Source organism: Trachemys scripta, chromosome 2, assembly GCF_013100865.1.
Source record: "Trachemys scripta elegans isolate TJP31775 chromosome 2, CAS_Tse_1.0, whole genome shotgun sequence".
Taxonomy (NCBI): domain Eukaryota; kingdom Metazoa; phylum Chordata; order Testudines; family Emydidae; genus Trachemys; species Trachemys scripta.
In genome coordinates, this window is record NC_048299.1 from 211,616,195 (window position 1) to 211,642,559 (window position 26,365).

Here is a 26,365-nt window from a genome sequence, read left to right on the forward strand (position 1 = left end):
ATGCTGTGTGCTGTAGTAAAGATTTTCTTTTCTTTTAAAAAACATAACTTGTCACCTTCTTAATATCAGGATTTGGCAAACTTATCACAGCTCTTTGGATCTTTATAGGGAAAAGCCTTTTCCTTCACCTCAACATCTTTTTTTATGTTTTAAGGGCTAACTGCTTGTAAAATGTCATTTTTTCAAAACAAAGCTGTTTTTGTTCTAAAGTTGTATAGAAAGTGCATCTGAAATCACAAGAATTTTATGTCTTTTTGCCTGTCTTTGAATCAAAAATTGTCCAGCTGATCCGTGTTAGAAGCTGTCAGTCTTTGCGCCAACTTTTAGTCTGGTGCAGCTTAAATAGGCCCAGTCATAAAGACTCCATCCTAGTGAAACTGGATAGACCTAAAGAGAAGTAAATAATAGGTTGTCATGAACTCTACCAGGCTATACATAGTCTCACCAGGCTTCTGGCTATAATAAACCACAAGAATGAAAGTGGACTAAAGCCTTGTTCACGATTCTCTTAGAAACAAAGAAGCAGACAGTGTATGACTGAGATCCATTGATCCTTGCAATTGTAGGAAGTTAGTATTGATCATCTGGGATATACCTATTCCAATGTAATATGACCCCTCACTGAGTGCTCCAGAGGAAGATTTATAAATTTCAATGTCTCCACAAAAATAGCAAAAATTCTTTCCCCAATGCCTTTGTTTCATAGAATACATCCTATCATAACACATCTAGGCCTGGCCTACGCTAGAGCTGGGCAAGTAACTGATTCTTCAGTTCACTGGCAGTTTGAAAAAAACCCACAAACTAACCAACCCTGAAAAATCAAAACAACAACAACAAAATTGCAGTTGGGTCAAATTGAAACGGAAAATTCTGGAAAATGTTGTTGAATTGAAAAAGTCAACAAAAATTAGTTTCAGTCAAACAAAATATTTCATTTCCAGGGCTAACTTTTTTAAAAGAAGGGCTAAATTCACAAAATGGCCAGGAGGACCACACTTACCCAGGATGTGGAAACTTGGGTTCAGTTCCCCCCTCAGCCTGATGTGGAGAAGGGATTTGAACTGGGGTCTCCCACAGTGCAGGTGAGTGTACTAATCACTGGGCTATGGGATAGTCTGGGACAGAGTGTGCTCAATCTCTGCTCTTGAAGCTGTTCCACTTTGTGTAAATAATTAAATAGCCATTGGAGCAGGGACTTGAATTTGGGTCTTCCACATCTTAGGTTAGTGCCATAATAATTCTTTCTCTTTGGCCCAATTACTATTCAAATATTTTATACAAAATGGATCAGCTCCTGCAGGACAGATTGAGAGAGACACCCACCTCAGACTATCCTATTGCCCAGGGTTAGGGCATTCTTGCAATATGGGAGTGATAGAGGAAAAGACATGAGATGTTGCTGATGAGTATATGGATCAATTACACAATTTCTGACTCAAGATGGGGTCAAGAAGGTTGTTTTTCTTGGGCTATTGTGTGTATCACTTTCTAAAAAATTGGCAGTTCATTTCTTTTGTGGGGGTGAGACTGATGTAAGAAGGCAAATCAAAAATTGGGTTGAATCCTGTGTTCCTTTGGTTGCCAATTTGGGGTCTGTAAGAAACTTTCCTGCTCTGGCTAGAACCTTGATGTTTTCACTTTCTTCTGGAGTTCTGAGCAGGGATCAGGTGGGCCAGTCACCACCAATTTCCTGCTGTTGGTGGAACGAATGGGGTTCACATTGTTTGTGGTAAAAGCAAAAATATGGTGTGTACTTTTCAAACCCAGAGAAAGAGACAATCCCTGCCCCCCCCCACACACACTCTCTCTCTCTCTCTCTCTCTCTAAAAGGACAAAGAGACAGGGAAGAAGGGGGGCAAAAGTAATGCTATGTACAAAGAAAGCAATCAGGATGCTGACAGGCCCATCTCATTGCTTACAAGTTTGTATGAAATGAAATACCTGGTACTGACAGGTGCACATGGCTCTTCTCTCGTCCTTGCAAAAAACAATCCAAATGGCAAACTCCACTCTGGTTTTGGGGCCCCTGTGATTTGGACTTACACAGAGAGAAATATCTATTAGGAACAATTTGGTGTGCTAATGATATTTTACAGTATTACAATAATACTCACCTGGTAATGAGGTCATGACCAGATTGGGCACTGGATTTTTAAAATAGAATTTTTTTTCTCCAGCATTGTAGAGTGAAACCCATGACTCCTTAATTTTGGAAACTTTAGCTTTTTCAGTGGTAGGAGAATATCTAGTGGGACATGACTATAATAAACTAAGGCCAACTTTAAGGGAGTTGGATTGGGCTACTAGAGAAGATACAGAAGGGTATTCTTTCTGGGGGATATCTATCAGAAGTGTCCAATAAATATATTCTGTACAGATGCTCTGCATTACACTCATCCATTTAATATTCTTTTCCCTTTAATTTTTAAGCATAAGCCCATTTGAGAGAGAAATTTCGGAATATAGTTGTCCATCAGGCACAGCGTGGATAGGACCAGATGGAGTCAAATATTCCAATCAAACCTTTAATGAAGGTAAGGAGAAGTCTGCTGAATGGTGGCTAAGAATAAATTGTGTTTGTGTAATTTGAACTTGGTCTCCAAATATCTTTAGTTGCAACGTAGGTTTTCTTTGAAGTGGATTTTATTTTCCTTCTCCAGAGACGTGCCAGAAGAACTGAGTCTCCCATTTAAAATGTGTGAGTTGGGATGCTTGTGAATTATAGCATTTCTGAGGTTTATAGGGGAGGGAAAGAGAGTCTATCAGAGAGACTAATAAAGGGAGAAGCCAAGAAGTTCCTTTTTCTTGGCTAAATGGCTACTGTTTCTCTCCATTTAGGTCATCTAAAAGAATAATATCACAGTCTGCAGAGGGTAAACACAAATGGTTCTCATTTTCCTGAAGTCTTGTATACCTCAACTAGCACTGTAGACTTAACCTATTGGCTATGAACTTTATTTAATCATAATCAAGGTTGAAAGTTACAAGAACTGTTAGTGGGTATTTTTAAAGAATCTATTTACCTTTCTGTACTCCTGCTTTTCTTTTCTCTCTCCCTTGAAGCAGCTGCACTCCTAGCTGAGAATGGTAAGCGAGGAATCATGTACTTGTTCAGACGTGGGACGCATGAAGAGTTTGGATATATCTCTCTCATTACAGCTCTGGCATTTTATTTCCTTCTCTCTTGCTGGACTGCGGGTTCTGCTGTTGCTAGTGGCCTGGTTATACCCATGTTGTAAGTATTGCATATGTAAATTAATAGGTTATATATAGGAAAGGCCTATGTTGGCGAGGCAGTCGTATGGGTTGGAAAATGAAGGCTACCAATAGGAATGCTGTCATTGCTTTGACTAGGTCACCTCGCTGGAACAGGGTCACTCAGCAGGAGTTTAGTTGGGTAGAGGGGTAAAATTGCAGAAGGGAAATGAGGGAGAAAACATCCCCATATAGCTATGGATGGGGCATAACCAAAACCCTAAACTTGGAAACCCATTACATTTGGAGCAAGCATTCAAACTGGTTTCATCTCTATAACAGTAGTTTGGATTCAGACTTTTCATTTGGACCCTGTGTCCATAATGGACTGACTTTAAACAGTCAACCTGAATATGTCTAAATGTTGGGGAAGTTTGCATCTAGGTCTTGCCTTTGTGGTTCAGACCAATGTCTTCAGTGAGTAGGTTCCCGCATACTAGTGCGGAATCCTTACAGTAATGGTGGGAGGATGTTATATGAATACTGATATAGTAAACCTATAAAGGATGAATTGTTGATGACTGGAGAATGGATAACCAAGGTAATATCACTTAGACGCTGAAGGAATCCCTACGTTTGAGATAGTTTTGTAATATGAAATCTTCTGTCTTTTCTTTGCCCAACACTTTTTTTTCCCTGAGAGTTGATATCTAAATTATTTTTCACTAGAAAGTAGTTGCTAAAAGCCTGGCACATTTTTGCTTAAGTAGATATCGGGTAGTCTATAGGTCTAACAGCCAATTCCTGTGTCTATGAACTAGTAACCTGACATCTACGGCCCAATATATCTGGACGCCAGACATCAATAAAATATATCCGTTACACAAGTAAATGAAAAAATTTGAGTAATAGTGAGATATGATACTCTCCAAATCCTTCTAACTTCAGGTAATACAATGCCTCTTCTGACAGGGGGAATAGTTGTACAAGCCCAAGACTTTATTCAAGGCTTGAATTCTTTGTCAATTAAATTTCTTTTACAAGAAATAAAAAATTATGACTAAACCCATCAATTTTACCTTTATGGCAAGGCTTTTTGTACTGAAAATTCTTGTGCTGCAGTGTAGCCTTTTGTTAAATGCAGGGGACTGGGACTCGGACTCCTGGGTTCTATTCCTGGCTTCATCAGTGATTCACTGTATGACCTAGGGCAAGTAACCTTTCTTCACTTCAATTTATCCATGTGTAAAATGGACATCATAATATTGTCTGTGCCTACTTCACAGGGTTGTTGTGAGGTATATTTAATGCTTTAAAAACCATTTGGAGATTCTAGGCTGGAGCTATAGAAGTGTAGATTGATGTTATTTGGATTGGCCTGATTGATATACCCCAAATCCCTGCCATCTGAAGGTAGTCTTCCTTTAAAATGCAGCAATGGCACAGCTACACAGCTGTAGTGCTTTGGTGATGACACTACCTACGCCAATGGGAGGGGTTCTCCCATCTGTGTAGGTACTCCATCTCCCTGAGAGGTGGTAGCTAGGTCAATAGGAGAATTTTCCCATCAGCCTAGTGCTGTCTGTCCTGGGGATTAGGTTGGTTTAACTGTGGTGTTCAGGGGTGTGGATTTTTCACCCCCCCGAGTGATGTAGTTATACTGACCTAATTTCTTAGTGTCGACCAGGCCTTAGTGTATGCCTCTAAACCCCATTGTCACTGAATGTTGGAGAGCATTAAATATTGCATCATACTATACCCCTTCTTTTTGAAAAGCAGTTGATATATTAGCCTCTTCATACAAAGTGAGGGAAATTTGGTAGGTAATTCAATACTGTACTAGAGGCTATAGTGATAGGCACTAAATCAGTGCCATAACAAGGCCCCAGAGGACCCTGTTGCAAGAATAGATTGGGACCCAATTCCAAAATCCACTCCCCTTGAGCTCCTGCATAGCCTCAATCTATCACCATCATCCTCTAATCCCTGCCTCGAACTTCTGCCTCCCTGCCTTAGTCCAGCCCTTCCAACCCCCAGCTGCTGCCTAGATACTCCCAGTTCCTGCCTAATTCCCCATAGCCTCAACCTAGCCCTCCCATCCCCCAGCTCCTGCCTAGCTTCCCTCCAGCCCCTTCATGACTCCCCTGTAAATCCACAGTTTGCCCCATGGGCCTCCCTTGCTCCCCTCCAGTTCTGATCCTGTCCCCCTACAGCTTTCCCTCAACCCTGCTCCAGTCTCCTTCAGTCCAGTCCTCAGCTCCCCCAGCCCTGATCCAATTACTCTCCAGCTCCTGTTTAGCTCCCCTTCTGCCCTGGTTCCTGGAGCTGCCGTTCCCCAGCACCCCAACTTGGTCTCCTCTAGCTCTATTCCAACCCACTGCAACATTCTATACCTTGGGGGAGTGTCCTGGAACCCCCATATTCCTCATTTTTATATAATCGTGATCTTACCTTACAAGGCATGCCTTGTAAGGTATCAGGGGAAAGGTTGTGATCTGCTGAAAGTCATTTCTCTATCCATATATGTATAGCATTAATGCATGTGAAGTTATGAGAATTGTGTGGTATGGCTGCCACTAAAACATGCTGTAAATTGGAGAATAAGCCAGATATTAGCTCCCCAGAGGCAACAGGAAGGAAAGTAACCAACACCTGGGTGGGATATCAATCAACCAGTGCAAGATGGTATATTCCTGGGGTACAGTGCTCAAGCTGGGGGGATTTGGCTGGTATGATTCATGAGTGGCTCTGGGAACATTCATGCAATCTAGCTGGGTGTGGGGCTCCACATACAGTTGTGCTGAGTGATTAATACACTGCTCTACAGCCAAAATGCTTCTGAAATAAATGTAGTCAAACTTTACTAATTCTGGGTCACTGAGGACAAAAATGATGCTTAAAATTGTTGATTGGTTCTAGTTTTCAAAATATGCTATTGGGTCAGTATATACGACCCTTGACTTGGGAATGGCGGAGGATAAGTGAGTTATAAAGGGAAGGGATCTCAGTTTAAACCAGAAATGACTAAAATACATCTTTGACTGGATCTATAAATAAATCTATGACTGGGTTTGGACAGTACTTGCTTTTTAGGCAAAACAATGAATGATGCAATCTGAAGGTGATATTGCGTCATACATGATATGAATTGCATCATGTTATTCCTAGAAGTCATGGATGATGCAATCATAACGAAGCTTACATCACTCTGCTGAACAAATTGCTCTATATCAGCTCTAGAAATCATACAGTGTCGTGCTCTTATTTGTCAGTGTTTGATTTTGCAAAGGGACACATTTCAGTTTAGCCAAAGTGAGCAGAGATGCCTCGTACTTGTGTGAACAGTGCAGATAACTTCTGCTATGTTTGTGGTGAAGTGACTTTTGCATCACAAAAGCGCAGTATAACCACTGTGGTTAAGAGAGCCTATCACCATTATTTTGGCTGCAAAATTGGAGATCAGGGCAAGAGGTGGGTCCCACACATATGCTGCAACACTTGTGCAACAAATCTTCGCCAGTGGTTGAACAGGAAAAGGAAATCTATGCCTTTTGCAGTGCCAATGATTTGGAGAGAGCCAACAGATCATACCAGCAATTGTTATTTCTGCATGGTGCCTCCAGTTGGGAAAGGTGTGTCAAAGAAGAAAAAGTGGACTGTGCATTATCCAAACATTCCAACAGCTATACGCCCAGTACCCCACGGAGAAGGACTGCGGGTTCCTGATGCACCAGAATCATTCTCACTTGAGTCAGACGAGGAAGAAGATGAAACTTCTGGTCCTGAACCATCAATGTCACAGGACCCACATTTTCTCCCATCCTCCTCCTCTGAACCACACCTCATAACACAAGGTGAACTGAATGACCTTGTCAGGGATTTGGAACTACCTAAGAGTAAGGCAGAGCTGTTGGGCTCCAGACTACAGCAGTGGAATCTCCTGGCAGGTGATGTTAGGGTTTCCATGTTCCGTGACCGTCAAAAGGATCTTGTCCCATTCTTCTTCATGGAAGGTGATCTTGTAGCCTGCAACAACATCGATGGTGTGATGGCAGCCCTCAACATCGTTCACGATCCAGATGAGTGGAGACTGTTCATTAATTCATCGAAGACGAGTCTTAAAGCTGTTTTACTGCATAATGGCAATGTTTTGCCGTCAATTCCAGTTGGTCATGCTGTCCATATGAAGGAAACCTATGACAACATGAGACAACTTTTGAGGTGCATGAACTATGACCAACATCAGTGGCAGCTTTGTAGCGATTTGAAGGTTGTTGCTCTCTTGCTTGGTCTGCAGACTGGATACACAAAGTACTGCTGTTTTCTCTGCGAATGGGATAGTCGTTCAAGAGATTCCCCCTACATCAAGAAAGATTGGCCACTCCGACAGTCATTGGAGCCTGGGAGGAAAAGTGTTCAGCATCCACCACTTGTTGAATCAAGGAAGATTTTGTTACCACCCTTACACATCAAGCTGGGTCTGATGAAGAACTTTGTCAAGGTCATTGGCAAAACACAAGCAGCTTTCAAGTACCTCCGTGGAAAATTTTCCAAGGTTAAGTGAAGCTAAGATAAAGGAAGGTGTCTTTGTTGGTCCTCAGATTCGTGAACTTCTTCGAGATGATGCATTTGACCATGCACTGCGTGGCAAGGAAAAGACTGCATGGAAAGCCTTCCAGTTAGTGGCAATAAATTTTCTCGGAAACAACAAGGCAGACAACTACAGGTTGTTGGTGGAAAACCTCCTCAAGGCATACAAAAGCCTTGGTTGCAACATGTCACTAAAGATATATTTTTTGCACTCTCATCTAGATTTTTTTTTTCCACCGAACTGCGGAGCAGTGAGCGACGAGCACGGTGAGCGATTTCACCAGGACATTGCAACAATGGAGAAACGCTATCAGGGCAAATGGAGCCCGTCAATGCTTGCAGACTATTGCTGGACAGTGACAAGAGATGCTCCGTTTAATGAATACAAGAGACAAGCCAAGAAGCGCCGAGTAGACACTGAATAGGACTAAATTATGTACAAAATAGTTTTTTGCCTTTTGTTTCATAATAAATTGTATTTATATAACCCTTTTGCTGATTTTTAAAGTGTTACATAAACAGGACAGGTGAAATATTATCATGTAAAGCAACCATAAACACATGAAAAGACCTAGGTTTACAATTTATGATTAAAACTCTACTATCTACACAATATACATAGACATAAAATGTAAAAACTTAAATATTTTAGAAACAGTAGCCAATCAGTTGTTTTAATTGTCATATTTGAATTCAGCACATCAAAATGCATAATAAATAGCACATTTTATCTCTGAAGCAGACGACTTCTCAAAAATTGTAGACCAGTGTTACAGCACCTGGCGGGGCTTGCTGCGGGTCACTAGCAAGGCATTGTGAGAGAGAGTCCAGGCTGGAGAGAGTTAAGGGGGCACAGCGATCCTACAATCCCAGGCTGCACCCCGGGTGGGGGGGATCCCATCACAGTGGTGCTGTGAGCAGGATGAAATACATAGCTCGTTGTACTGAGCAAGATTTGCATTCCATACACTGGTGTAAAGGTTTTAAGTAAGGCTTTAAGTGTGGTGGCTAAGGACAGTCAGGAGGAGGCTACCGGTTTGTTATTTTCTGTTTGCTTATTTCGGGAAAGGGGACTAGGGACAGAAAAACAGGAAAAATGACTGAAAGCAGTGAAACAATTGCAAAATTGGAGCTTTTTAGACTACAGATTGCAGAAAAGGAGAGGGAGCACCAGAGACTCTTGCAACTGAAAGAACTGGAGATAAAGGAGAAATGGGAAGAAAGAGAGCGAGAGCGGGAAGAAAGAGAGCGAAAGCACCGACTGGACCTGCTAGAGAAGCAGAACCAGAACCCACTGACCCCAGCGATTCCCATCGCTCCAAAAATCTGCAGATGGGACCATTTATGTCCTGCATACAAGGAGACAGATGATATTGATGAATATCTGCCTACCTTTGAAAGGCTGTGTGCAGTGCATGAGATCCCTGGTGTCAAGAGAGTTCCTACTCTGATTGCAAAATTAACTGGTAAAGCTCTGAATATATTCAATGAAATGCCTATTGAGGATGCTTTAGACTATTGTAAATTTAAACACGCTGTTTTGCAAAAAAACCTGAAATATATAGAGTTAAATTTGGGAATCTTGAGAGGGATATTGGTCTGAGTAATGGGGAATATGTGAACAAAATGAAAGATTTGATGGGAAAGTGGGTAAGGGGCAAAGGTGGTACAAGCTTTGAGGGAATGTTGGATCTTGTTGCTCAAGAGCATTTCCTAGGCGTATGTTAGGCTGATGTAAAGCGGTGTCTATGGGACAAAGATGTAAAGTCTGTGGAAGAGATGGCGTCTCTTGCTGATCCCTTTGAACAGACCCAGGCATCTATTGAAAACATACCACTGAAAGAGGTGTTTAAATCTGGTGGGAAAGGAAGCTCCCATTTTATCCCTAGCAAGAGGGAGGATGGCTGGGAGGCTGGGTACTCACCTCCCCTAAACCATTCCTCTAACCCTTCTCCCAACTCTCCTGTAAAAGCAGAAGAGCCCCAAAGGTGCTATCAGAGTAATTCCATTGATCACCTGAGGAATAAATGCCCTGTGCTAGGAGGAAGCAGGCAACCAATAACTCATGTTAGTTCTGCTGTTCTCAACACAGAACCCCCCCAGGCAATCAAAACCTATCATATTGGTTTTGTGAGATTAGCCTCTGCAGAACCAGACATGGAGCATGTTAAGATTGTCGAAATTAATGGCAGGGAGTATTTGGGGCAGAAGGATACAGGTGCCCAGATCTCTCTGGTTAAGCAGAGTGTGGTCCCAAAGGCCAGCATATTACCTGGCCAAATGGCAGAGATTGTGGGGGTGGGCGAAAGCAGATTCCTGGTACCACTAGCTAAAATCCATGTGGTGTGGGAAGGTTTGGAAAGTGTTTTGACTATGGGGGTAAAGAAACACCTCCTAGTCGACCTGCTCCTTGGTAATGATATTTTTCGTGTAGCTCAGGTTAAGGTATTTGTCTGCAACAAAAAACAGTTTTATGCTGGGACCCCCGAGGGAAAGGTAAGGTCTCAGGAACTGCTGAGAGAATGGGAGAGAGTCTCCTTGATTCTTCTGCAGCGGGGGAAGCCACATGCTTCCAAGTGGGAGGGTGGTTGAGACCAAATCCTGCATTGCAGCTGGAGGCAACACCACATCACATCAGGAAAAGATGGAGATGTAATGCCTGCCAGTTAGCTGTCAGCAAGTTGAACCAGACCCAGACCCCACTCTAGGGAGCATAAAGAAATGTATCCCGTGGGAAGCCCAGAGAAGGGTGATGGGATCTCAGAAACCACTGAGGGGGGTGAGGATCCCTGCGACTCTGTAACACAGGGAAGCAGCATACTTTCAAGTATGGGAGGGGCTGAGACTAGCTCCTTTCCTGCAGAAGGCAACATGCCCTCAGGATCGGGGGTCGGGGGCAGGAGAGATGTCAGTGACCAAGAAAACTGTCCCATTTGTTAGCTGGCAGAGTTTTGAAGCTGAACAAGAGACAGAACCTTTCCTAGGGAGCACATAGAAAGGAAAAGTAATCAACACCCAGGCAGGGTATCAATCAACCCATCAACAACCATTGTCCAGCAAGGGAGCTACAATGTAGTGACTCACCTGCATGAGGCCACACCAGGGGAATTGCTCAACCTTGCCTGGAAACTCAGCAATGCCACCAGACATGCCTGGACTTACATTTTCCAAGCACATGGAGTGAGGGTATAAAACAAACACAGTGGACACATACTGGGCCCTTCTCCTGCCCTCACCTATGCTGCAAGCAACCAAAACACTGAGAAGAAGACAAGACTCTGTTGAGATTGGTCCAGGTTTAAGGAAGAAACCTGTATATTAAGGACTGCAGTATCCAAGGGGGTGAGAAAAACTGCTTAATCTATATGTTGCCCAGTCTAATAGGGTTGAGTGTTTAGACTGCGTGCTTATATTTTATTTCTTTTGGTAAGTAATTCTGACTTTTTGCCTATCACTTAAAATCTATCTTTTATAGTCAATAAATTTGTTTTACTGTTTATCTTTACCAGTGAGTTTGCTTGAAGTGTGTGGTAAATCTGCTCAGATTTGACAAAGGCTGCTGTATAACCACTTTCCATTGTTGAAGGGGTGAACCAATTAATAAATTTGCACTGCCTGTTTTGAGCAGTGCAAGACGGTATATTCCTGGGGCACAGTGCTGGGAGCTGGGGGGATTTGTCTGGTGCCTTTCTCTGTGTGATTCATGAGTGGCGCTGGGAGCATTCATGCAATCTAGCTGGCTGTGGGGCTCCACATACTGTTGTGCTGAGGGATCACAGTGCCTGGAGGGGCTTGCTGCTTGTCACTAGCAAAGCATTGTGAAAGACAGCCCAGGCTGGAGAGAGTTAAGGGGGCACAGCGTTTCCACTGTCCCAGGCTGCACCCTGGGGGGATCCCGTCACACTCACCTCTCCTCCTCCCCCTAACTCTGCTTCAGATGCCTTAATCTCTGCTCCAGTCCCCTTTCCCCACCCTCAACAGCTCTGAACTACTCACCCAGTTCTGCTCCAACCCCCACTAGCCTCCCCCAGCTCTCCCTGCCCCCAACCATTGCTTGTTGTTCCCCCAGTTCCCTGCCCCATGCAAAGTGGCCCATGCTTTTACCTTTGTGCTCTGTCTCTGGGTGGCTGCCATGTCTTCCTTCTCTAGAGCCTTCCCTCCCCCAGCACTGCGATTCCCCCATACCTTTTGCACACATCCTTGTTGACTGCTCATGCCTGGGGTTGCCCCATCTGGAGGGATCCCTCATCCCAGCCTCCTCTCTGCCCTGTGGGGCCAGCAGGCTCTACTTCCCCCTGGTTGGTTGGGCCCCCATAACTCCAAGGACCCTGGTGCTACTGGAACAGTGCTATGTTACAAAAGTAAAGCTGACAGAATGAAATGCCGGTTTAGAGAAGAAGAAAATAATCCTGGAAAATAATGTGTCTGGCAAAAGTAGTGTCCTTATTTTCTTCTCCTCACATGCAGGTACACAGGAGCTTTATATGGCAGGATAGTTGGCCTGATACTTGTGTCCATTTTTGGTGTTCAGACCAATGAACAAGGGGCATGGATTGATCCGGGACTCTTTGCTGCTGTTGGAGCTGCTTCTTTTTTCAGCGGTGTGTCAAGACTAACCATCTCCCTCACAGTTATCATGGTAAATGTATTAAGTTCTTAGATATTTGGCCAACTTGCAGGCTGGGGTGGCCTAAATCTTCCACTGTCACAACTAAGTGAACTCCACACTCATGACCCACAGACACAAGTTCATAAGTGGGAGGCTTGTTGGGTTAGTTGTTTTATTTTTGGTTTTCTTGGGGTGTTTTTGCAAGGATTTTCATTAGCAAAATATGTTTGGAATTGGCACTTAAATTTAGAGAGAAGAGAATCAATTTCTTGTCTCCATAGTAACAGAGGTGTCAATAATGTACCAGCGAGGGAGCAGAATCCAGGATCTCTCTTTTGATTAGTTTTAAAACCTGGATTATTATATTTAAATATCTGACACCTGAAGTGAGGGGTGACTTTTGTGGGGAGGGAGGTCTTGCACAATGTGTCTTTGTAAGTGTACTCCTGAGATTCCCTCACAACGGGGTGCCCCACTTGTTTTTGTGTACCTCTAATTTTGAGCAGAACACTTTTTCTTTAGAACACACTAGGACTGTTTACATTGGGGGCAAAGTTAAAGGCTAAATGGAAAAGTATTACAATTAGAGGGGTCTTAGCCTACCCTGGTTTCAATACCTGTGCCTAAGGATTGAGCAATTAGTTGTGCTGAGAATGGGAGGGACAGATGAGACTTGAGTTGGCTGAAATTCACACTAGACAAGATAAGTGATGTGGATACCACAGGTTCAGATCCTGTCAGGAAAGACTCAACATTTCATCCTCCCAAGGTACATCAATCATGTTCCATGGATATCGGTGAGTGTGTGGATGTGCGTGTGTTTGCGTAAGCACAAAAAACATTCAGATGGGACCTTAAACCAATATCCTGTCTGCCCTAATTGATTTGTCTTTAAAATGTCATGATTTTATGACCTTGTAAACTAGAGTTCTAGAAATGGGATGAAAATTAATAGTGGAAAGTGGAAAGTCATGCATTTAGAGAGTAACAACAAGAATTTTTGCTATAAGCTGTGGATGTCTTGGAATCATTGTGGATAGTTCTCTGAAAACATCCACTGCAGTCAAAAAAGCTAGCAGAATGTTGGGAAAGGGATAGATAATAAGACAGAAAATATCTTATTGCCACTATTATTATCCATTAGGAAAGGGATAGATAAGAAGACAGAAAATATCATATTGCCACTATATAAACCCATGGTACACCCACATCTTGAATACTGCATGCAGATCTGGTGGCCCCATCTCAAAAAAGATATATTGGAATTGGAAATGGTACAGAAAAGGGGAACAAAAATGACTATAGAGACATGGAACAGCTTCCATATGAGGAGAGATGAAAAAGACTGGGACTTTTCAGCTTGGAAAAGAGACTTCTAAGGGAAGATATGATAGAGGTCTATAAAATCATGGCTGGTGAGGAGAAAATAAGTAAGGAAGTGTTATTTACTCCTTCTCATAACACAAGAACTGGCGGTGGTGGTCACCAAATGAAATTAATTGGCAGCAGGTTTAAAACAAACAAAAGGAAGTATTTCTTCACACAACACACAGTCAACCTGTGAAACTCTTTGTTAGAGGATGCTGTGAAGGCCAAGACTATAACAGGGTTCAAAAAAGAACTAAATCATTTCATGGAGGATAGGTCCATCAATGGCTATTAGCTGGGATGGGCAGGAATAGCCTCTGTTTTCCAGAAGTTGGGAATGGTCAACAAGAGGTGGATCACTTGATCACTGTTCCATTCATTCCCTCTGGGGCACCTGGCATTGGCCACTGTCAGAAGACAGGATACTGGGCTAGATGGACCTTTTGTCTGATCCAGTATGGCTGTTCTTATGCTTTTGTGATGTATCAGTTGAAAGTGACACAGGAGGAGAAAGACCTGGGTGTACTGGATGATCACAGGATGATTATGAGCCACCAATATGATGTGGCTCTGAAAAAGGCTAATGCGGTCCTAGGATGCATCAGGTGAGGTATTTTCAGTAGAGACAGGGAAGTGTTTAATACCCTTATGCAAGGCACTGGTGGGATGTCATCTGCAATAGTGTATGCAATTCTGGTTACCCATATTTAAAAAGGATGAATTCAAGCTGGAACATGTGCAAAGAAGGGCTACTAGAATGATCCAAGGAATGGAAAACCGACCTTATCAGAAGAGACTCAAAGAGCTTGGCTTGTTTAGTCTAACCAAAAGAAGGCTGAGGGGAGATGTGATTGCTCTCTATAAATACATCAGTGCCATAAGTTAAGTGCCAATATGGACACAAGAACAAATGATATAAACTGGCCATCAACAAGTTTAGGCTTGAAATTAGATGTAGATTTCTATCCATCACAGGAGTGAAGTTCTGGAATAGCCTTCCAAGCAGGGCCAGTGCAACCACTAGGCGAACTAGGCCGTCGCCTAGGGTGCCTAGTGGTTGAGGGCGCCTAAAAGCCCGCTCAGGCGAGGAGGTGGAGTGGAGGTGAGCTGGGGCAGAGGGGCGCGGGGAGGGCTTCCCGCAGTAATGGGAAGGGGTGCACAGGGGAACTGCTCCCCGCCCCAGATCACCTCCATTCTGCCTCCTCCGCTGAGCACACAGCCTCCGTTCTAATTCTCCTCCAATCGACGCCGCAAGCCTGGGAGGGGAGGAGAATTAGAGCGGTGCCAGCATACTCAGCGGAGGAGGTGGAGGGGAGGTGAGCTGGGGCAGGCTCCCTGGGCGGGGTTAGCTTCCGTGAGTGGGGTTAGCTGCCGTGGAGGCGGGCCCCCTGGGTGGGGTTAGCTGCAGAGACAGGATAGCTGCTGCGGGAGTGGGGGCTCCCCATCTGGTGGGCTGGGTTAGCTGCCGTGGTGGGTGGGGTTAGCTGCTGGGGGGGGCGTGGTTAGCTGAGCCAGGGGGCGAGTTTAGCTGGGTAGGGGGGTGGCGCAAGATGGAAGTTTCGCCTAGGGCGCAAAACTTCCTTGCACCGGCCCGGCTTCCAAGGGGAGCAGTGGGAGGCAAAAAAGGTAACTGGCTTCAAGATGGAGTTTGATAAGTTTATGGAGGGGATGGTATGATGAGATTGTAGCTGATCTGAAACTGCCAATAGCAGATATCCCCAATGGCCAGAGATGGGGCACTAGATGAGCAGGACTCTGAGTTACTACAGAGAATTCTTTCCCAGGAGCATCCCACATGCTCAGGGTTCAACTGATAATCATACTTGGGATTGGAAGAAATTTTCCCCTGGGTCAAATTGGCCAAGACCCTGGGTTTTTTTCACCTTCCTCTGCAGGATGGGGCAAGGGTCACTTGCAGGTTTAAACTAGTGTAAATGGCAGATTCTCCATAACTTGAAGTCTTTAAATCATGATTTGAGGACTTCAGTAATTCAGCCACATGTTAGGGGTCTATTACAGGAATGGGTGGGTGAGGTTCTGTGGCCTGCAATGTGCAGGAGGTCTGAATAGATTAGCATGATTATATTATAATATAGTATATAAAATAAAATGAAAAATAAAAAATGCTTAGTTCAAAAAATGTTGAAACAGGACATTTTGACATTGTCAGAATCCTTTCCCACCAATTTTCTTCTGAAAAAAATTTCTGGGGAAATCCACGGGGTTTTACAAAGCATTGTGTTTTTGATGGAACTGTGTAGTCTGACAGTTTATAGTTGAAATTTTTCCAACCAGCTCTATTTGTCACCATTAACCCAGAGGTGGTTACATGTCAGTAATGCTTTATGTATATGGGTTGTAAAGCATTTTTTGGCTCCTTCAGGATGAAAAGTGTTATGTATACATAAAATATTCTTATTTTATTATGAAATGATAAACAGACGCTATTGTTTACTGAAGCCCTCTCTATCCCATGCCCACTTCCTTCCCTTTTAAGTGTGTATGTGCTAAAGTGTTCTTCTGTGAAATCTGGAGGAACTGGAGCTGGGATAGTTACTCCCTACACAGCTGCTTTAAGTTATCTGAAAGCTACAAGATGGCACTAGCCTAATGCCTTTGCCAGGGGCGCCTGGGTTTACATGCACTGGCTCTATGAAAATCCAATTTAAATATCATTTGTATCCTGTCACTTTAGGAGCTTGTTGCCGATCTAGCACCTCAATGGGAAGACAGTTGATTGACGTCTTCCTTAGCTTGGTGCCTGAAAGGCTGTGGTTCACAGTAGGGAAGTTCAAAATTATTTCTTGCCAGAACACTTACCAGTTTTGCATGATGAAACCAGAACTGTGCTTAGTACAATTCTAATAAAGAGGCAGACACTGTAAATTTTGTTCTTTACAGCCCCCCTTCCCTGACTCCTGTTTTTCTGAGTGCCAACTATGAGCATACAGAATTAGCATTGAACTTCTAAGACAACAGCTTGAATCAGTTGAAAAGGCACCAGAAAAATGATTATGGTTGCACTGCAGTGTGCTCTGAAATCCCCTAGGTGTCATGTTCCAACTCCTCTGTGCCTTGTTGTTTTGCAAAGGGAGATTGTGCTTCAATTCAAGTTCACCCAAAATAAATAGCTGTATTGCTTTAGGAAATATTAATTTTTGAGGGGGAATAAAAGGACTTGGACATGACAATGCGAAAACATAGTTATAAGGTTGTGCCCCCAAACCATAAAATGCACATATTTTCCTATATAGTCTGATAGGTTCAAAAATAATTGGGAATGTTTGCTTTGGCTTTCCACATAGCCTTCCATTTGGAAACAGTTATGAATGTGGGGCTTGTAGTGAACAGGTTTGTAAAATGCTTTCTTTTCTTTTTGTGGCAGACCCCACAGGCATTTGGCCACCTCTTCTTTCTTGGCTGCCTCTTTCTACCCCCGCGTGCACTCCCCCCCACGTATTGACACTTGATCCTCATCATCTGTCCTTTGTGGCAAATGGTAGATGTGGTGATGTTTCCCTTGGAGACTACAAGAAGTGCAAGACCTCTGTCCCCACATCCTCCTGTTGCTTGAGGCTGCATAATTGTCCTGAGTTCACTTCAAGAGGATGCTCAGGGCACATTTTATTGAAATAGATTTTGTCTCAGTAACTTTTTTGTTTGTGACAGGATGGGGCTATCCTGGTGTGAGATTAGAGTTCAAATCCTGTACTCTGGGCTTGACTCCAGACAAAAATGGTCTCTCTTTAACTAGTCTAAGTAAAGTGCTACAAGCCCTGCTAATGTGGATGCAGTTATACTGACATAGCTTTCTCCCTAAGTGAAGGGGAATAAGTTATACTGGTATAAGGTACTATTATGCTGATATCTAAACTAGGGGTTGCACTAACTTAACTATTTTGATAGAAAATAGGGTGACCAGATAGCAAGTGTAAAAAATCGGGTCGGGGGTGGGGGGTAATAGGTGCCTATATAAGAAAAAGTCCCCCAAATTGGGATTGTCCCTATAAAATCAGGACATCTGGTCACCCTAATAGAAAATCACACCCCTGCCTGAAATAATTAAATCAGTCCAAAACAGTGTATATACCAGGCCCTTATCAGTAAGGGCTCCCTCTTCTGGTGGATACGGGGAATGGAGTTGGTGGCATTTAGATGGAGCTATACCAGGGGTGGGCAAGCTTTTTGGGCCAAGGGCCACATATGGGTGGGGAAATTGTATGCCATAGTTTGTCCACCCCTGAGCTATACCCAGTGCTCCATCTCTGGAGGAAGGGTCTGTTTGACACGAGGCCTTTGTAGGAAGGGTGATAAAAAGGAAAAAAAGTGGGATGTCCTTGGGGCTCAGAAGATTTCCCTCATGCTCAGGAAAGAAAGGGCAAGCATAGTTTTACATAAAGCAAAATTAAACGAAAAATATACTCAGAGGACTGGATAGGTCAGCGGCCTGGTAACAGAATACAGAGCATTTAACCTTGGGGCACCAGTCTGAATCTGACTCTAGTCCATAATGAGAAATATTCATTTAATTTTTTTTCTGTGTTCAGAATGAACAACTCCCAGACCTCAAGTTTATAATTTGAGTCTCTTTCTCTCCTACCTTTTCACCCTCTTACTGTATCCCTGCCAGCAGAGGGTGTGGCTGCATAAGCGTGTGGCTTGGGAGTGGTAGGGGAACTCTGGTAGTGAATTAAAATTGCTAACCATCTGATGGTTGTTCAGTAGACTGTGTGACATTGTCTCAGTCCATTTCCTAATAACGGACACATATTCATATCGCAGAAACCACAAATGGCACTAACTGTCACTTGATGCTAGTTCAGCAGCGAATCCAAAGATTTATGGGGAATGGAGACTTACCTAGCATCTCAACCTCAAAAGTGCCCAGATGAAGGCTGAGGCACGTTGGTAGGGCATTGCTTGTAGTCAACCAAAGAACATTGCAAATGAACCTCTTGTCCTATACTTTGAGAATAGTTGTTTCTGGTCTACTTTTCTTTTCATGTACACTACTTCCTATTGATGTATGAGCATCTAAATGTAGAGCTGGCCTGAAATCCAAATTTCAAGTTTATGGGAAATTCAGACATTTTGAAAATTTCCATGAAGTAGAGATCCTCAGCACTTTTCCTTCTGGAAAATTTCCAACCAGCCCTACCCAAATGTGGAAGGGGCACCCAAATTGTACTCTTAGCATATCTTTTTTTCTTTTAATCTGTAGGTAAAGCTATTCTTAATTAGCTTCTGTTCCTTTACTCCTTCTAGTACAGTGCTTTTTCAAAAGCTTAATTTTTAGCCTAAAGTGTATAGAATATTTGAATATTACACATGCGAAATCCTGGCACTTCCAGTTCAGCTTTGGTCAGATATTGCAACCCAGCAGTCAAATCTTAGGTGATGGTAACTACACAGAGTCTATCCATTGTCTCCTTATTCCCTACCGTGCTATGGCACTCTTGCGAAATCTATGTCATGTTGCCAATACTGGGTGAAAGCATAGTTTTTAATAGTACATGTTATATGGCATGTACTAGAAGGTCCAAGTGAATGTATTGAGAAGTGTTTTCAACAGGCTTGTGGGTCCTTTGCGTGTTCACATGAGATTCTGGTAATGCATCAAATGTTGGCACCAACAGTACATACTGTAGTGATGGATATCTTAGAAATGCCTAAATAGAGACAAGATTATGGCACAAAGCAAATGATCCACAATTCAGATCCAATTGAATGGCTGGGGATGTGTAAGTACAGCAGACTGGTTATGGAAGATGGGCTACAGCTATTCAAAGCTGAAAATATAAAGTATAAGGAATTTAAAATCAATGTGAATTTTGACAGGAAGCCAGTGGAAAGATTTAAAAATAGGAGGCATGTGCTCAGACAACCAAATGCTTATTAGGATGCAATCTGCTGGATTTTGAATGAGCTGCATCCTATGGTAGATCTGATAAAAGCTGGAGCTCCTGAAAACAAGAAAGCTTTGAAAACACTAAACTTGCAGACCAGAAATTCTAATTCCTCCTTTACTGAGTGAAGCTCTCAATCTGGCAATACATTACAGACAGTGACATGAGGCAATATGATGAAAATAGAATTTAATAGTCAATGGCAGGGACTTTGGTTGTCTATGCCATCTGCAAAGAGACTGTCTTGGGTAATGGGAAGCAGCAGCATCATTGTAGGCAAATCAATTCTGCACTATATGAGCAGGGTTGACATAATGGACCCCAGTTCTCCTGTTTAACAGGTGAAAATTTAGCAAGTGAAAATGGCTAGTTTGTGCAATAAAATCATGGAACTTATTGCACTCAGATTAAGCTTGGACTGTAAACATCAGAGTGTACTTTCTAGCTTGATGAGATTCAAGAAAAATGCCACTATAGATGTGCCTTGTATCAGGCTGTGAGTAGCTGGATTGTGTATTCTCCATTTCAGCCTCCTCCTCTGGGATACATAAGAGCCACAAATTAGATTGCCAGCAGCTGTGGTTTGTTTTCAATCTCCCCAGTTTTACCTTCTGGCATTTCTGTGAATTTTCTCTGCTAGCTTGTGTGTCACTTATTCTGTGCTCTTTCTGAAGGATTTTGTTCCATGTCATTCCCTTCATCCATTACTTGTGTTGATTTTGTTTCAAGTTGTTGAAATGCCCAGTAGTCCATGTAATGTTTTAAAACTCATAAATATTCTGTCCTCTGATGAGAAAGAGTGGTAAGCAAGCAACTTTGTTTTCCTGGGGAGTTTAGTGTCCCTATCAGAACTCAAATGGTTTCTCAATACTGTCGGTTGCACCAGCTGTTACACTCTGTCTACTGTATTATGTTTTATATTGTGCTAATAATCACGGTATCTACCTCTTTACTATGCTCTTTCACTTCCCCTCTTTGAGACTCTAATTTATAGGCAGCATCTATTTTGGCAGAGGGAGGAGAGAGTATACAGGTAGCAGAACTGTAGCCTAGATGATCTATATTCTCAATCTCATAGTTTTCTGCCTAGATGTTCCCCCTTATTTTGTGGTTTTGTGAGAACTTTCTCACTTGTGAGGGAGGTGGGATCTATAAAGCGGGCAGGGTGTTACTTGGGAGAGGGGTTCTTCCCCTCCCCCCCAAGTTGAATGACTAGGAAGGAGTTGGGGGTGAAGAGTGTGAGGTATGCATATGTGGGGGAGAGACTCATTCATCTGCTCTTCCTTCCAAACTACCTGTTCCCTAGCTCCAGTGATTTATTGTAAGGGGGGCGGGTAGTAGTAATTAATCCTATTCTTCCCATACCTTCCTTTTAAATCAAGGTATCTCTTGACTTTAAAACATCCACTAATTCCCCACTGCAGGTGTTTCTCTTTGGCACCACAGTTTTCTCTGTTTTGCATTATTCTTTGTTAAATATATTCTCAAGTGCCCCCAAACTGAATTGGTCCAGAGTTCAGGTTGCTCACTGATATTTCATGCCCTTCCAGAGTGTGGGGGTGGCTGACCTTGAGCTTTTGAGGATCAGGTGGTAAGGAGTTGGAGTAATGGGGTGTAGACCTCTAACGAGCAGGAGATATGGGATTGGGGTGCCTGCCCTCTCCCACAGTGGGGCCTTAACATTCTCTCCTGGAGCTGGCAATAGCCAGTGGGAATGGTTTTAGTGAGGATGGTACAAAGATTAAGAAACTACCAAAGTGGGTGCGAATTCTCTGTCTCTTCAAGTCTTCAGTTCCAGACTGGATGCCTTTCTGGAAGATATGTGTAAGTCAAACACAAGTTATTAGGCTCAGTACAGAGGTAACTGGCTGTTATAGAGAAGGTCAGACTAGATGATCTAATGGTCCCCTGTGGCCTTAAAACCTATAAATCTTTTTTTCAGAACACTGTCCCAAAATGAGGAGTGTTGGCCTGCTAGTGAGACAGGATGGGATTCCCTTCAGAGGTCATCATTCCTTTAAAAAGCAATAAGGTTCATGGTTAACAGGTATTGCCTGATCACAAACACTTCCTTCAGGAGATGAGTGTTCTGTTTTTGTTGCACCAGCAGTCCTTGCTGGCCCATTGAGCAAGTGCCTAGGCTGAGAATTGACCCATGGTCTCCTGTATGGTGAGAGCAGCACAACAATTACACACTGTTTTAAAAGAAATTAGTTTTATGTTTATGATCGACCTAAACAGGCTTGAAGTTAAATACAGCAAATAAAGTGACTGCAAAAATGGCATGGCAGAATTCCATGTTTATAGAGTCAAATGGGTTAGGGTGGGTTGAACATTTTATATCAAAACTATTTTCTGACAGAAAATTGGTTTTTTGACTAAACAGATTATTTCGCAAGAAGTGTCTGCTTTCCATGGAAAATTCTGACTATTCCTCAAGAAACTGAAGAACTGAAGACTCAAACATTTTGATTTGGAAATACTGCCACAGTGCCTCATTGAAATTATGGTTTGGTTGTCTCATTTTACTTTATTGACTGGGCTCCCCAGCCAGATGACATCTCCCATGATACTTCATGGATAGAGATTTCTGTGATATAGCACAGAGGAATAGTAAGGGAGAAGACTGGTCCATCATGGGACATGTAGTCTGGCCAGGGAGCTCAATCCACAGAAGAAAATGGGAGCATAGGAGGCTCTGAAATGATAATTTCCATGAGGGATTGTGACAGCATTTCCACATCAACATTTTTGGTTTTTGATTTTTTTTGACAAAAAATGAAAATTTTCTGCAGGGAAAACAGCTGATTTGTTGACCAGCTCTAACACTGGTACCATAAAAAATGATATAGTTTAGATGGGTGGGGGTTTTCCCTATCTTCTGGCCCTGAAAACTCAACCTGTGATCCAAAAGTCAAACTGGGCTCTTACTGGCTCATGCATAATCACCAGTAGAGAAACATCTCTACAGCTAGAATAGAATTTATTTAAAAATTGTGTAGATATTGCAAGCCAGAAGAAAATCCAGGTTTGTGTTTTTGATAGTGGTACACACTTGGCTACCTGAAATAAAGTGCAGTAACATTTCTTTTTCTTAGTTAAATAAGTAGACATGATTCTGAATTAGAAATAGACCAAAATCAAAACTCAAGATTCAAAAATCCTTATTCTGTGGGAAAGTTCAGACCTGGAGCTGGTTTTTCCCACTCAGATTCATCTCTGCTGTAAGTGCAGAACTGTGGTGTAAGAAGATATCATTGTATAGTCACTTTTCTGACCATGGCTTACAGTAGATTTAAAGGTTATTTATCAAATGATCTAATATATTCCACTGTATAATTATACATTTGGGATATGTAGTATGAAAATTCATGAGAATTTACTGGGCAGAAGTTATTTTTAATTCATATCTTCTCTGTTTTTAATTTCTTTCAAATTACAAAAAGCAGTTGGATTCTGCTACAAACTAAATCCTTGCCAAAAGTAATTTGTTTCCAAATTAAATCAATTTTGAAGCTACATGGTCATTAAAAAGTATCTGAAACCATTAAGCTATATTTTATTTTTAATTTATGTAACTCTAGAATACAGACGACAATTTTTCCAAATTTTGAGAGAATGAATTATTTCTGGGACAAAGTCTGGTACAGCAAGTTTCTTTCAGCATGGAGTATTTATCATCATCATCAGAATTAAAAAGCCCTGGGGTTTATAATACATATACTGGCACTCTCTGAAGTATTGCAAATGGCCAGGGTTCAGTATGCTGAACTCTAGAGCTAGTCAAAATATTTTCAACTAAAAGTATTTTTATAAAAAATGGGGTTTGGTCAAAAATGAAGTTTTTTTTGGTTTGTTTTTGTTTTCTACAAAATTGTTCATGTTTTCACTGGGTTTTTTGGACTACCAAAAAGAAAATGTTTTGTTTGTCTCAAACTCAAATATTTTTGACAAAAAGGAAAAAATGTTTAATTTTAATTGAAATTTTTCCTGAGGGGATGGGGAATCACAATGTTGTGACTAGTTCTACTGAGTTTCCCTCTCTGGCCTTGCTGCTCCTCCTCTGAGATGGGGGTAATTTAGCAGATGCACAGCAGTGCTCTTGTGAATGCAGAGTTGAGTTCTCTTGTATTTGCTGTCCTGCTCAACACTCTTTTGTACTTACACATGTAACATTGTACAAGTGATGTGCAGAATCAAGACCTGCTCTGGGTTCAGTTACATGGTCATGAAGATCCTATGCCTTGCTTACACTAGCATTTCCAATGGCAGTAGTGTGACCATAAGAAATGTCCCCAAATGTGCCAGTGGAGGTACAGTCCAAGAAGTGGTCAGTCCAGGTCAGAGCATATCAGTGAAGAAACTTGCATTGCTGTGATCAGTGTTGCAACCACGGGAGCATCTTTCCTCCTTTCCTGTCCGTTAGTTACCTTCTACAAACATTAATTTTTACTAATGCTTGGGAGGATGAATGGCAGTGGGCAGTGATCTGGGAAACTCTGGTTGAATTCCTGACTACCACGTGGACTTCCCAAGATCACACAAGTCTAGCTAGTGCTGTAAAATTGAGAAAATAGTACTTCCTTATCTCACAAGAGTGCTGTGAGGATAAATTCCATTAATGACAGTGAGCTGTTCAGATACTAGGGTGGTAAGGGCCATGTAAGTAACTAGGTAGATTTTTCTTTTTTAAAAAAAGATGTGGGTGGGAAAAGAGCCCTTATCCCATACATTGATATATAGCAGCATCCCTTATGGGAAAACATAAGCGAACATTATAAATGAGCGTTAGAAGATGCTATCAACAAAAATGTCTTTTAAAACATTTATTTGGCGGTCAGGCTTGTTGAAAGAGCTGTATTGCCTTTCTGTCCTTCCAGCCCAGTTTTAATCTCATAACAGCCTCCTCAAAAATGTTTTATATTAAAATGGCAGGCAGTACACTATAAACAGCTTCTAGATGCAGCTCTTTCTGCCAAATGTAACACTAAAAAAGCCCCAAAACAAAAGAGAAAGAGAAGAGTGTATTTACTCGCAAGGCTCATCTTTCCCTTCCTTCTCCTTGCCTAGGAATACTGCACCCAATTCTGAGGGGACACAGACAATGAGATGAGAGAGAGAGAGGGCTGTAAAAGGCTTTCCTCACTGTTCTGATGGCAACACAGATATTTGTGTGTGTGTGAGAGAGAGAGAGAGAGAGAGAGAAAACAACCACCATACACCTCAAGACAATGAAATTCCTTAAAGAGAAATCAAACTGACTGAACAAGTGCATTCCAGCTGAAGAAACTTGCATCGGCAATCTTCAGAGAGCAGTAGGAAAGACACTCCTGCCATTAAGAAAGAACTGTTTTGGTATAAATAAATATTAGATGACCTGGAAAATAGGTCACGTAGAAATAATATGAGGCTGCTGGAACTACCTGAGGGCTCAGACACAGGCACTGTAGAGGATTTTCTGCAGGATTTGCTAGTTAAATCTCTGGAGCATGAAGCATTTCCTGCACCACTAGTCATTGACAAGGCACATACTACAGGGACCTCACCCAGAGGCTGCTTTTTGGCTAGCAAGAGCAGACATGCATCCACTCCTAAGACAAAATCAAATTTTGTTCTCAGCTATGCCCATGTAAATATAGAAATACTTTTTTGACTTTAATGGAGTTATTCCAAATTTACAGTGGTGTAACTCAAGGCCAGATTTGGCTCATAGTCAGGGCCCTTCAAGCAGCCAAATATTTTGGCAAAACCACCACCAAGGGCTCTGCACTGTTGTTTTCCCTACTAGTTTTGGTTGGAAGGTTTAAAAAAGTGCAAGTCTTTTGAAGAAGCAAGGGCAAGCTTAGTGAAAGAAATCTCGACAACACCATATTTTTCCTACAAAGGTGAGAGTGGATTTTTGAAGGGAAGCATCTTCTCTTTGCTGACCCAGAGGAAGTGCTTAATTAACTGGAAACTCATCCAGCAAGTTCTTCTCAGGGCTAGAATGTCTAGTGAACCAGCCAGTCTCACTAAAATACTCTTTGCTGTCAGGAGGAGCTACTATAGTTCATCTTATTCCAAAAAGCAGCACCAGAGCCTCATAGATTATGAAGTCTAGCACCTTTTATAAAGAAAGGGTGACACATGCTAGTGTTTATGCCCCAAATTTATGCTCTAGAATTATTTGAGGGAAGTTCTACAGCCTGTATTATACAGGAGGCCAGCCTAGATGATCACAATGGTCCCTTCTGGCTTTAGAATCTCTAAATCTATAAATGGAATTAACTCCAGTTTTATTCAAATTATCCATACTTCAGAATTGCAATTACTGATCTTTATACCTCAGGATAATCACAAAACCTCAAATATATTAATTATATACAGAACTGGATTGCTGCCCCTTTTCTACCCGAGAAGCTAAATTTAGGGGCCTGAGGATGTTCCAGTTGGGAGTAGAAAACGGTGATAGTCAAAGGTATTTCTTTGATACAGGTTTTTTTTTTTAACCAAGAATGTACAAAGTCCTGTTTCTCTGAACTCAGAAAGAATCAAATAGCAGGATACAGCTTCTTTTGCTCACAGCACCACGAACACTCCTCAGCCAACACCAGCCCCCAAAGCACACTTGCTCGCTTTTTCTAGGATCACACTGTGCTCACAGGCTGTTGCTTGACCTTATTCCTCCTCCAAGTCTCTGTTTACATCAGCTCCC

The 26,365-nt window shown here is 42.3% G+C and overlaps 1 protein-coding gene across 1 annotated transcript in view; it reads left to right on the forward strand.

The window, feature by feature from the left end:
* The window catches only part of LOC117871817 (chloride channel protein C-like), a gene marked incomplete at its 5' end in the record, with an annotated part of 108,665 nt that overhangs the window by 32,660 nt on the left and 49,640 nt on the right, over positions 1 to 26,365 (forward strand). Inside the window, 3 exon segments of the mRNA XM_034759573.1 lie at positions 2,434 to 2,537; positions 3,067 to 3,238; positions 12,256 to 12,427. Coding sequence (XP_034615464.1) covers positions 2,434 to 2,537; positions 3,067 to 3,238; positions 12,256 to 12,427 — 448 coding nt within the window.